Source organism: Balearica regulorum, chromosome 3 (assembly GCF_011004875.1).
Source record: "Balearica regulorum gibbericeps isolate bBalReg1 chromosome 3, bBalReg1.pri, whole genome shotgun sequence".
Classification (NCBI taxonomy): domain Eukaryota; kingdom Metazoa; phylum Chordata; class Aves; order Gruiformes; family Gruidae; genus Balearica; species Balearica regulorum.
In genome coordinates, this window is record NC_046186.1 from 120,245,432 (window position 1) to 120,258,952 (window position 13,521).

At 43.7% G+C, this 13,521-nt stretch overlaps 1 protein-coding gene across 3 annotated transcripts in view; it reads right to left on the reverse strand.

Annotated features, from left to right (window-relative positions):
- The window catches only part of SNAP25 (synaptosome associated protein 25), a 65,272-nt gene that overhangs the window by 26,442 nt on the left and 25,309 nt on the right, over positions 1 to 13,521 (reverse strand). For 2 of the 3 annotated variants that reach the window (XM_075749785.1, XM_075749782.1), the window contains exons 2-3: positions 3,279 to 3,413; positions 2,582 to 2,623 (exon numbers count right to left, since the gene is read on the reverse strand). In XM_075749785.1, the coding sequence (XP_075605900.1) occupies positions 2,582 to 2,623; positions 3,279 to 3,350 (114 nt within the window). In that variant the 5' untranslated portion in view covers positions 3,351 to 3,413. Of the gene's footprint in view, positions 1 to 2,581; positions 2,624 to 3,278; positions 3,414 to 7,437; positions 7,556 to 13,521 lie in introns of those variants that run through there. The other variant, XM_075749783.1, reaches the window with a different exon arrangement.

The window sequence follows — 13,521 nt, forward strand, 5'->3', positions numbered from 1 at the left end:
CAGTGTGGATGTAACTGTGTTGCACGGGTATGCTGGGCACCACAGAGCAAACTGATTTTTGTAATCTGCCATCCCAGTACGTAGCTGCCTTGGGGCAAAGCAGTGGCTGCTTTGCAACGGCCACTCACCACTTCTTCTTGCTTCTCCTGTTGTGCTAGGACTGAAACAATCAGCTTCTTGCAAAGCTGGGATTAAAAATAGGAAGCAGTAACAGATTGTTTTTCCTTGCCGACGTTCCATGGGAACAACACCAGGGCTTAGTCTCCAAACTCAGCCTAGTCTTCTTGGGCAAGGAGGGCACGGTCCTTTGGGGACATCAGCTTTGTCCCCCAGGCTATGACCTACATTTCAGCATTACGGATGCCTTGTACTGCCATAGGGCTTCCCTGGGTGGACGGCACTCTTCTGTCTCTAGAGTGGGGCCAAGTTTATTCTGTATTTTTGTGGTATCTAACAAAGCGGAGCCAACCATGACAGGAATCCATACATATGTATGCAGTAATAATGCTTAAACATGGAGGTATCCTTTTTCCTGAGTAAGGTATAATAGATTTACTGTATCCAGAGAACAGAGTAAAAAGCATTCTTTCAGTGAGAAAGAATATTTTCTATCTCTACCCACTAGACAGGTTCTGCTAAGCAAGGGAGTCTAATTGGGTTTTTGGGGTCTATTAAATCAGAGCAGTATGAGTTCAATTTCAAAGACACTCAACATTTGTCTTTTCAGTATAAAATCTCTTACTCCCTAAATGTTGCATTCTTTTAAAAGTACCTAGGAAATGGGGACGGAGTAACCAACCAACTGTTTAGGCCACAGAAGAATTTTAAAGGTCTTTTGCAGTCACATTAGTGAAAATAATATTCAGCTCATTGTAGAAGAATTCCCTTGACTACTCAGTGCTAGTTTTAGAAACTTCTCTATTTGGACAGGAAGATATTGTAGCATCTGAATAAAAGCCAGGTCCGGAGAGATGCCGAGCTCTTCCAAGAAGCACTAGAGTCCTACATAAATTCATTGGTAAATTCAGCAGCCCCAGTTCTCCTCCCACTTTGCCATTTGCCATGATTTAATACTAAAATTCCAGTGGCATTCACAATATGCTGGTTCAATATGTTAGGAAGACTCAAGCAGCGCATAGGTCACACAAATATGGCTCAGGAGAGACAGGGCTGATATTTACTGATGGCTTGGCCCTGAGCAAATCACTTCCCTTTCCTGCGCCTCTCTCTCTTCCCACTCATCATCTGCCTTGTCTATTTAGATCACAGGCATTTTGGGGCAGCAGGCTCTCCTGCCTTGCATTTGTGGAGGTACCCTTGTGAGACACTCTTCCATGTCGTTGAATTGATTTCAGCAGGGCTGCATCCAGCATAGAATTGACATAAGTGAGGAAGAAATGTCATGTCCAGGGAACTGAGCAGCAAAAAGGGACAGATTGCTCGTGAGACAAGAGCATGTTTCCACTGCAAGGGGCCCAGATCTGAAGTGTTTGTGGAAGAGAGGCGATGCTGACTATGCTCAATGACCCACCTGTCTGTCTATCTGTACACGGAAATTTAATTTTTTCTCCACTGGACTCCATTGATCTCCAGAGTCGTGATTGATTTCAAGGCCATGAAGCCTATGGCTGAGCTTGTGCTTGTTCCTGAACACGGGACCTGATGTAATTTTCTTCCCGTTGTCTCTGCCGGAGACTCTGGTTGTCAGGAGTACTGGGACTGTCAGTGCTGATGACCCTGATTAAAAATGTCACCAGCTCCAGAGCCAAGGCTCACATGGTGTCTGAAAATAATACATCCTGTCAGGCGGGAGTAAAGTTTTCCACCACCTGATGGCTGAACACTCTAAACTGAACCGAGTTTGGCAATTTCTGACTTTTAAACCCCTTTGTTACAAAAGGGTGAAATGAAGCCTGACTGAATTGGTTTTTGCCTTCTGAGAGTGACCCCCTCCAGGTGGGACTGAGCCTGGGTTCCCTTCCTCAGCACCATGGAAAAACAGAGAACTTCCTTCTCCAGAGCTGTCAATCTAGGAGGTCTCAGGAGCCTTGAAATCCTAATAAATGTTTCAGAGATACATAAAGAAGTGGCACTTACATGCTGTGGTGACTGCTGCTCTATAAATAGCTGCAAGTGTTTATGGAGAGGGAGGTATTTAGAGATGAGAGGGCAAACAGACCGAAGGCCTTTCTCATCTTCCCCAATTGCAGTGTTATGGCAAGGACGTCAGAGCAGTGTCGGCACGAGGCTCCAGGAGCTCTGCAGCAAACTCAGCCACTTGTCCCTGACTCCAGGTCACCTTCAGAGGCTGTTTCTTTGGTTTATCTCAAGTAGCCTGTCTGAATGGGTACTCAGGTAGGAGCAAAACAGTGCCTCAGCAGCTGGTCTGCAGCATGACACTTGGCAACTAGGGCACAGTGTCTTGAATGACCCTGGTAAGGGGTAAGGATAAGGAGGGACAGAGCGGCACATAAAGCCATGGCCATGCCCTAGCAATGTGAGTTAATAAAAAACACTTCTAGTGTCAGACTCCATCACTTCTGCTCACAACAAAAGTGTAAATAAAATGCCAAGTCCTTACCTCTTCAACAAGCTGCAGCATCCGACGGGTGCTCTCAAGGGACTGAAAAAAAACAGGAAACAACACTTAGATTTGTCAAGATACAGTTTCCAACACCAACGTGCAGGCTCACGCTTACAGTATGTTTTTTCCTACGCTCTTTGCCTTCCCTCAAAATCAGGCCATCAGCAGAGTATCGGTGATCTCTTCATCTCTAGCTCTGCGTTATGACTCGCCAGTGCAGCAGCTCCCACCGCATCTCAGGGCAGCCGCAGTCTCTAAGGCTTGCACTCCCCTTGCCCGCGCGGTGCGACAGTAGTGCTTGGTACAGCTGGTGTTCCACTTTAAAAATAAAGTCTGTGGTTTTCAGCTAAGACTTTTCAGAGACCTAATTGGTGACTTTTAACATTTAATAGGTTTGGCAAATGGAAGGAATCCACAGAAAATATTAGATTGCTGCTTTTTGCTCTGAGGCCAGTCAAATTGATGCAGACTCTAATACCTAAACCAAACTCATGATCAATAAAAACCTTAATCTAGACTAAACATGACATTAAATTTTACCCAAGCTCATTTCTTTTCCAATTCTGCTTTCAGTGTAAAGCTGACAGAAAAGAGAATCAGCCCTAGAAATCCTTTGCCGGATCACCTCCTATTTCTGGATGTGTCTCTCATGCCAACCCCAACCCCAAGTTTTTAGTTTAGCTATCGGTCTCACTTCATCAGCAAGCTGGTCAGCACGCCGCTGCATTTCTTCCAACTCATTGCGCATATCAGCGTCTTCCGCCATTTTAGCTGTGGGTGTGTTTGTGGAAGCTGCAGATCAAGGATTTGTGCTCAGCTGCTTGTGAGCCTGGAAGACAGCAAAAAGGGAAAGAAACAGTGCGGTTAGGCTCCCTGACTCACTGAATTGTGCTTAATTTTGTGTCCCACAAAAGTGCTTTTATTACATGACTGCCCCCACCCAAACTCTTTTGTTCTGGATAGCAATTCCTATATAGTAGAGAGCACACAGGATTTTTCAAAGTGGTGCTTTATTCTTGTATTATTAATCACTTTCGAAGAACAAGGATGCATCCGTGTCATGTTCTTTGAGGAAAATCCTTCCTTTTTTCTTAACCTTTCAAATGCTCTCCATACCAAAGCTGGAGATTCAGGAGGTGTTATTTGCTACCAGAAACAAGCTTGAGACCTATTCATTTTTCTCTAAAATTAGAAGTCTTTAACATGAAGGAGGTCAAGGTCAAGCCTATGCTCCTCATGCCTTTTATTTCAGCTGCATCGCTTGGAAGGCCAGACACTCAGCTAATATATCTGCAATGAAATTAAAGACAATGAAACTTTGCAGATTGTTATCGGCTAATGACTTGTCCACCATGCTCTAGTTCAGACTCTGAAATAATATTTACAGGTAGATGGGGTGAAGCTGTCTATCTGGGAGAATCCTTCATTCCAGGGGAAGTGACTAAAGGACCTAACTGGTATTTTCAACTTCTCCCCAAAGTGGGTCAGATTCTGAACTTGGTTATCCCTCTCAATATCGAGCTCCTCCTAACCAGAGACCAGGATGCAGCCCATTAATCCTCATTCGGGTAGGGTTTCTTTTTTGTTATAAATTCGAGCTAGCTCTGATTACTGAGCATGACTTGATTAAGAAAGGCGGGTCCTCCTACCATCTGTCAAGTCTTTATAACAACAACACTGGCTTATTTCTTTGCTCGATTCAAGCATGGCACATTGCAAATTACTGCTCACTGAATGTTAGATTTGTTCACTGCAGAGAAACCTAATCCCAGGTGCAGAGGAGGTGCGGAAGTTGTGGGGGACTGCAAATAAACAGCCATAAAGCACATGCCATCATGCTCAACTACAGAAAGGACAAAAGCAGCCCCTTTCAGCAAAGCTGCTCTAAGAAGGCAGAATCCCAGGGGCTATTTTCTGTCCTGTCTTTGCGATACGTGCTGCCTTCATGAAACAAGATAAGTCAGGGCAGAGCTTGGCTCTAAAATTTTAACAGTAGTAACTCTGTTTAAATGGAAGTTATTATCTGTTGGAGATGAATCTGTTCCTCGCTTTGACAGCGCTCACTGTCAGAACAAGAGGAGTATGGGCTGAACAGGTACAGCTGAGTGGCAGGGAGATTTCCTGGATCACACCCTCTTTGCTTAGAAATGTATAAGGAAAGCAGACAGCTCCTTGCATTTCCTCTGCAGCTTCAACAATGGATTTGCTGTTTTTCTTATCTGAGAGGGAATATGTGACCTTCATGCTTTCGCATTAGCTGTGCCCTCGCTCGTGGTTGCTTTTCCTCTTTGAAGCTGCAGCAGGAAGAAATCTATCTCGAAGAGTCAGCCCTGCAGCTACTGGCACGGCATCTTACTTTCATCACTGAGCGCATCACCACATCTTTGTCAGAGGGAGACTGACATTTTGTGATGGGTCGCACAATGTTTAGGAGCCCAAATATGTGCTGGAGAAGAAGCCCACCCGCTTCTGGCAGCTGCATGGTCACAGCGGTGTGAAGGACCAAGTTTAAGCAATTCATCTGCGGCCTGGGCTGATGCAAACGCAGAGCTTAGCGTCACAGCTAATATTCACACTGGTATCAGTTCACTTCAAGGATGCTGGCAAACAGCAGTAAATAAGCTTTACAAAAATGGCACACTCTGAGGATTAGGAGGAAAAGATGAACCAGGGATTGGTCTTCTCTTGAAGGGCATGTGAAAATGTGGGGACACTCTCAAGGCCACCCCAACCTTCCCACCCTGCTGTTGCTCTTGCGTTGCCTTTTGTGGCATGTCGTGCAGCTCCAGGAAGACGCTGCTCCTGATCAGCAAATGCAGCAGGCTCAGCTGGGACAAAAAAAAAGTTATTTCAGTAAAGAACCGCTCTCTGGACTCCTGCCCCACTTGGCATAGGCTGGCACTAGCACTGGTCACTGCTTCACAGATTGTGGGATTTTTTTCTCCCAGATCAAGGCAGAACTCAGTATTTAAATATTTCTGGCCCAGGTTCTGCAACGGAATATCAGGATTAAGTCTGTGGACCTAGTTATAGAATAGTTAGTTAAAATATTCTCCTCTGCCTGGATCCCTCACTACACATGCTGGCAGAATAATAGCACTGACCTTTAGCAAAAATCAGGACAATTTAGACATGACTTTGGGACTGATATAATTGGTATATACATCTAGTTGCGAGGGGCAGGAAACCCGTCTTGCTTTGTGTCTGTCTGGTAGCATTTTACTAGCTGTAAAGTGGGAGGTGATGCAACAGGGAGAGGATGGGATGCTGACAGGGGATTTGATTCAGTCTCTGAGCATATCCAATGTGAGTTCAATGACTGCAGACATGGAAACAAGTGAAGGCGAGATGAGTGTTTCTAATGACAATAATGAATAATAACACTCTGTTTGTCCATCACTGCAGATAATAAAAATTGCACAGAAAATTCAGTCCTCAAGTAGATTCCACGCTGACTTTTGATCTTTTACTGATTAATTTTTGATCACGAGCCAGCGGTGGCGTTGGGTGGTGGAAAAAAGAAACAAAGTGGAGAAACTCTGTGATTTTTCTTTAGTTATCCTTCTTGCTTAGTTAGAACCATCGGTTGGCATCTTAGTGACAGACACATCCTATTTTGCATCAAACTAAAAAAAAATGTCAGAGGTTGTAACCAGAGAGATGTTTTGTAGCAAGTGATCGTACTTGACAGGTTTATTGAGATTGTTTGGTATTTGTAAAGCACTTAGAATGGATTGAGAAATAGCAAAAAGCATTCTTCCAGACAAGTCATTTTACATCAAGTTTTAGTCATAAACAAAAGTGCCCCGCAGCAGTGCTGATTCAACTTTATTTAATAGAAAACCGTGCACAAGAATCAATAAAGGTTACAGATTTGCACACAGTACGATAAACTACATATATTTTACAGATGGCTGGGAACGGGTTTAAATTTTTTGCAGATTTTGTAGGTTAAAATGTGGAATAGGACTGATTGGAGATAGGATTTGCCTTGAAAAGCCCCATTTAGGCTGAAGTTCCATTCGAGTGTCATGAATTTCCAACAACAAACCCTGTTATTGATAATCTTTAAAGACCGTATTTATGTTTTAAAGGGAGTTATTTCTCTACAGTACAAATTAACAGTTTTCCCTCTGTGGTGTTTCTTAGGAACACCTATATCTAGTCCTCTTGATGTATTAAAACATTGAAACAGAACAATTACAGGAATGGCCAAGAAAAGGTAAACCATAATGGCTTTTCTCTCACTGATTACTGGATAGACTTTCAAAAGTACGAGGTATTAGTCTGTCTTGGCCCACTGAAACTGGCTCTTGTTTTAGTAGAACAGGAATAGGCCAAATATACTATTCAGGACTATTCAGGACTTTGGGTTATAAATTCCTTGTGGAATTTATTTTTTTGACAATAGCTGATATTTTGCATTCTGTTCTCATTCAGGCTGATTTGAACCGAGTATAAAAATCCTAAAATTGCTTTAGGAACCTCTAATATAACTGGAAATAAACTCTCCAAAATGTACTCTGTACTTTATTTTGCTGCAGAGATGACAGATCAGAAAACCAAACTTGAGATGTAATATGTTAAGGTCTTTAGATCTAAAACTTTGATTAAAAAAAGAAGTTGCTACAGGAGTTACAGCCACTTGCACACACACAGTCAATTTGTGTTTATACTTGCAATAATTGTATGTACAAATGCAAGCTCAAAATTTCACAAGGACCTTCGTTTTTCCATTTCAGAAAAGGGAAAGGAAATCCTCTGGCTTCACACACAAACATCCACAGCACTCTCTTAAAAGGAGACAAAAGTCCGAACATCACTACAAAAACCCATGTACGTCACGTACCAACCTGCGCTCTGTGTCTTCTAGACAACGTGAGTAACTTCAGGGACTTGGGTGACTTACATCAAATTCCCTGTGAGCCAGTCTTACATGTTATGCCAGTGCTCGTACAGAAGCAGAAGAGAGTAAGGGTTAAAGAAAAATACAAAGAGAGACTGGCTAATGGAAACGCATTGCCTATTATACTTTGAATTCTGCATCTGCTATTTTAGTAATGCTCAGATGCAATAAAGAATCTCGTAGCGAGAGCATTAGATATCCTTATGGAGTTATACTGAAGTCTAAGAGACACCTACGTATATCCCCAGAGGAAGAGAGATACAATGAGTGACCTTTGAAAGCAAATATTTGCTTCACAGTGATATAAACACTTCAATGCAATAAATACAGGAAAATGAAAATGCTGCAATTTACTGTGGTGAAGGCAACACTGCAATAAAATGTTCCTTTTTAAGCACTCTCCCTGTTATTAAAGGACACATCTATTCTTCCCGTGGATATTTGTAGCCAGAGGATGACTGCATTGGCGTATTCTACTAAAAAAGTCAGAGTTGGTCAATACTACACTTTATGCTTCTTTCTTGTAGGATTGAGAGACTGTTACCGCAGTGGTGTGGCATTAGTAGAGCCACAGAAAACCCAAAGAGAGACTTTGGTTCAAGCATCTCAGGATGGATGCTGAGCCATTTAAAGCTGGATGTTGGGTTGCAGCTATTCTCCTTTCGTTTTTAATCCGGTCGTTGGTAGAAGGAGAAACAAACGCTGTCAAAGGGGGAGATGAAGTTCAGCTTCAGATGAAGGGGGTCGTCCTTGCTCCCCAGTGTTGCCTTGCAGCCGTTCAGGCATGCTCAGCAACAACGGGGCCAGGCAGTTCTGGGGTTGTACAGGATCCTTCTGTCAAGGTGCACCTCCTTTTCCTTGCCGCACCTCCCGACAGCTATCACTGCCCAGTGGGGAGCTATCTAGAGGTCAGCTGCCCAGCACGTTGGCCGTGTCTTTCACCACCTTCACCAGCCTTTCCTGGATGGGCTTTTTGTGGCTGGGTTATAAGAAATACACTGGCATTAACCCCAAAGCTCCATCTAGACCAGAAACTGCCTACTAACACCAGTAGGGAATGAAATGACATCAAAAGTGAGAACCTGCTGCAAAAGAATGCTTAGGTACCAATACCTCTGTGTGTGGCTGACACCAGAAGGTTCCCCCTGAAATTGTGTCGAGGATGTAGTGTTCGAAGGCGGATCCCAACAGAAAGCCAAGAAAGGTGTGTGTGTGCTGCCCACAGTCGGTGTGACAAACAACAGCTGGTGAGAAATTATTTAAGGGATTTGGGAGCGTAGTTTTTATAGATTGTGGGCTCTCAGCAATGGTACTCACAAGCTCTAACTCTTCTGGGTTTCGACTTCTGTCATCTCCATTTCACCCAGAGCTCACCACAATTAATACTGTCTGCAGCAGAAACATTTCCTGCTTTTGCTCTTATTGCATTTTAATTGATCTGAAAGCACTTGGAGAACAAATCAGCTAATTTTGTAATGAGAAATCCTATTTAAAGATTTTATGCTATTGCATAAAATGTAACAATGAAAAATTACTCAAATTTGTTATTTAGATTTAAATTTTAAATAGCTCTGAAATAAAATCTTGAGGAAAGTCTTTTTATATCAATTCTGCAACACAGCCTTTTGCCTGGATGTAATTTATTTGCAAGATTTTCAGCAAAGTTCTCATTTCCAAAGAAACACCTTGGTTATGTTTGTGCTACTGATTAAGCCAAAAAGCTGCCTCTGCGTTTCCGTAGGCTACGTTAGCGTTAACCTGTGACACGGACACCTCATCTCTCTCCCACTGCTGTCCCACAGCTTGCAAGCCTTTGGGCCCTTTGATGGAGTATAGTGATAACCAATTTCACTCTGGTTTTTGCTTGATATTCAGTAAAAAATAATGCCTACCGGTGAGGGCTTGTCAGGGAGCGACTTTGGAAAAGACAGGCACTGAGATCTTGCAAATCCGAATTCAGGAGAAGCAAGCGATTCCTAGTTTGTCACTGTCTTCCTGCATCACCTTAGACAACTTATTTTACTCTCAGGGCTTGCTTGCATTGCCTGAAGATAGGTCTCTAGAGGTATATGAGATGCTGTAGGTATTTGGTTTGCTGCTGCTGGCTGTATCCGTCAGTGTCATGCAGACGTCTTGGATACCCTCTGATGGGACTGCTTGTCCTTGTTTAACAACTGAATCTGTCTCCCACCTGCACAATACAGATAGAATTCTTCTTTTCCTTCCTATCTTGTCTTTTTTTTCCCTACTTAAATTGCAGGTGTTTCAGGGCATGGACTGGCACTCGGTTTGGGGATGTATGTGGTGCAGGTCAGCAAGGGCTTTTGGATAAATGGTAATGAGCTTGACGTCGTATTCTCACGCTGCATCTCTGTGTGAGAACCCATATCTAGCTGGAACGAGAAGTCTCTAGTCAGAGGCCAAAATGAAGATGTTGAAGTATAATTAGACAAAATTATGACTCCTGACTATTTGCTGAATGCATTGGAAAAAATAATTGGAAAGCAGTTTTCCTATGGGCTTGTGTTGCTATCATGACAAAAAGCTCAATAAAATGATTTCTTAGTGTGAATGCAATTACGCAACATAAATGTGCTACCAGGGGAATTACTTCTTCTTGTAAACGTGGGGTCCTCTACCCCTGGCAAACCCCCGGTCGTTAGTGGGTAAATGAGCGCGATGGTGTGTGTACACAGTTGCAGTGCAGCAGACAAGTCGTGTTGACACAACCGCTCCGTGCCTCCGGTTTCTGCAAATAGGGAGGTTATGAGCAATACGTCCCACACTTCCCCCCAGGTGCTGCAGCCAGGGGCGATGGCAGGTGGGAAAAGTTGCTGTTGAGATCTCGGAGAATAACAGGCAGTCATAAAAGAAATGCCTGGAGCCACCCCATCCCAATACAAAGCAAGTCATTGTTGTCCTGTCAGCTGTCAGACAACACTGCTGTTTTATGACATGTGCGTGTCGCTTTATCAGGCTCCTGCACTGAAAAAAAATAAAAGCACAGAGCAGCCATTTTGTAACAATTTCACTTCAGAGTAATAACAGCTTGACTTTCTATCCATTTTATTGCTAACAAAACCACTTTAGAAAATAAACCTTTCAATGTGTTATCTCTTTGCAGTCATTTCTACAGCTATGTACCCACACGTTTTTCCTTTTTTATTTTTTTTTTTATCTTTCTGACAGCAACAGAAAAACATTGCAGGCAAAAATGTTTGGTTTGTCCATCTGGGAGAGCAACCAGCCAGAGTGGGGGAGAGAGAAGAAAGAAACCCTCTTACCAGGAGCGGGCATCTCGTGTGGAGGGAGCTGCCGGCAGTGCAGAGGGCACTGAACAGAGACCTGGACTGAGAAGGCTGCTGTGAGTCTAATTCCCTGTTATTACACGTAGCTGCCTCATACAGCTTCATTTCTAATTTAGCAAGCCATGTCCTATGATTCCCTACTTTTATTGTGTTCCCACTAGTTCTGATTGCAGACCCTCACTCCTCCAGAAAACATTTCACTTCCAGCACAAATTAATTCACAGCCAGAAAATAGCAGCCTGCTCCTGTGCCGGTCTTGTCCTGTGGCTTAAATAGTTTCTCTCCTTCCCGGCTCTCCTTCTGTCTCTCTGTGGCATATAAAGAGCAGTCATAACCTTCCTCTGCATTTCTTATGACATGAAAGATTGGACCGTGTTAGTCCTTTCTTGGTAGATGGACTGTTTGTTGCCCTGATCATCCCAGCAGCTGTTGGTTATGCTGGTTCCAGTTTGAATTAGTCTTCTCCGGAAGAGGGTGGCTGGCACTTCAGAGTATTTTAAATGAGGATATAGGCTTTGCTCGAAGGGCTTAGTGCTTCCCCGTCCCTCCAGGAGATACCTGCTCCAAAATATCCTACAACCTCACTTGCCATTTGCATAGCTGGATCTTGGTGGCTCAGGACAAGAAATCCAGGCATTAGTAGAGAGGATTAAAGAAAATGTCTTGACTCGTGACAAAGCTATTTACATTCTGTGGCCAGAATCTGGGAGAGAAACAAAAGGCGTCTGCTTAGCTGCAGGATGAGATTTCTGACTGTGTCATGATTTTCAGTGAAATTCACACCCTGAATTCATTCAGGTTTTCCTCAAAACATTCACTCACCATCACTGCAGCAATGACAAGCAGTCAGCCTCTCTTCTCTTTGCTTATATTCCAACCTGAGTTTCTTTACACTGCTCCTAAGCCACTAAATCTGATTAATGGCCAATTTTAGAAGCTAGGGGTGAAAGTCACGCCCCATTTCAAGTTGGAGGAATTTTCACCGCTGCCATTAGCGAGGCCAAGCTTGCAGGTGGGGCTGCCAGCCAGCAACGTGCTGGTGGGTGCCGGCGGTGTGTGGAGGGTGGACAGAGGAGCGTGTGGGGAGGCGTCTGTGTGCAAACACAACAGGGGCGCTCGGCATCTTAAATGCTTTTGTGCCAGATTTTCCTGGGGCCCTACCTGTCCCCTTCTGTTTCTCTTAGATGAATAGATGGATGGATAGACAGATAGATAGATAGATAGATGGAATATAAATAATATATATATAAAAATATATATATATATATAAAAAAATGGAATTATTGCAAGGCGTTTATTGAGAGATTCAGGAGACAGCAAAGAATAAGAAAACTGCATGGCAGATTTTCCTGGGGAGCATAAAGGGCGTTCCCACCAGGCTGCATGAGGCTTGTTGCATTTGCTGTTCCCAGGATTATAGAAAGAAACTGTTCCCTCTGCACGGTCTTCTCAAGACTGCCCAGAGCTCCCGGTCCAGCCCCCTGCCTCCATATACACATCCAAACCTCTTCTGCATCTCCTGGTTTAAGTTAATCGTCACCTCTGCTCAGCATCCCAGACCAAAATGATCTTATGAGGAGTCAAACCTGGGCAGTGAGGAGGAAACCAGTGTGCAGCAAAGGCAGGCACAGGTTTCCCGGGAAGCCGAGTGGGACCTGCATCCACCCGTGGCTCATAGCACCGAAGGTGTTCAGCACTCATCTGCACCAAAGCATTATTGCTCCTTTTCCTCACTGTTTAAGTCGCTCATGGACCATGACTGCAAAGTGCTGAGGATTTGCAGGTGGTGTGAGACACCTGCTTTCAGTGGGCTGCAGGAAAGGGGTCAGTCACAGCCTGGGATGTCAGTGGGCAGTGAGCAACAGCCTGTTCACTCACATCACTCCCACAGAGGCTGGATCAATCTGATTCAACCTTATACACTCACTGTAATACAGAAGATGAACTGTGTCTGTGCCTATTAACTCCCCCCCGGTGCCGCAGTTAGTGTCTGTGAGTCAGGAGCTCTTCAGCTACATAACAGGTAATGCGGCATGAGAAAATTACAGGAACAGCCCTGGCTGCTCGTTCTTTTGCTCTTAGTCCTGCCGGTGGGGATGTCTTAGAGATCAGCGTGGTGGCAACCAACCGCCTGCTGTTGGTTTGCGTTCATGGGTGAAGGGTCTCTCTCTGTATCTTCATAAATCAAGAGGAGCAGACCCAGTGGCAACAGAGGAAGTGAATTGAGTTTCTGCAGGAGAGCATTAAACATGAGTAGTTGTTCAAACTCCACATTGCCTCAACCTTTCTAAGCCTTCTCTGCCTTTGCAAAGTCAGAGCAAAAGGCCACCGTGTCAGAAGACTTACACCCACTTATATTACATGCAGATCAAATCAATGGCAGAAAATGCAAGCCAGTAGAGATCATCCTCAAATTTCTTATAATGATCCAAGAAAGCAGACAGACAACTGAAGAAAGACTTTTTTAGGCTAAATGAATGATGAAAAGGAAACCTAGAAACTGGAGAAAGATTTTTTTAGGCTAAATGGATAATAGAAAGGAAACCCACGAGTATTAGAGGACGAAAAGAGAGCACATTTGCATTGGCCCCTGTCACAAAGCAGAGCTAATTTTTGCTGTATTTTGTGGAAGTCTGCAAGTCAGGGGAAAATTTTGTAGTAACTTTATTTAATTTGAAAGTGATTTTTTTTTTTAATTAATTGAATGGAACAATGAATAACTC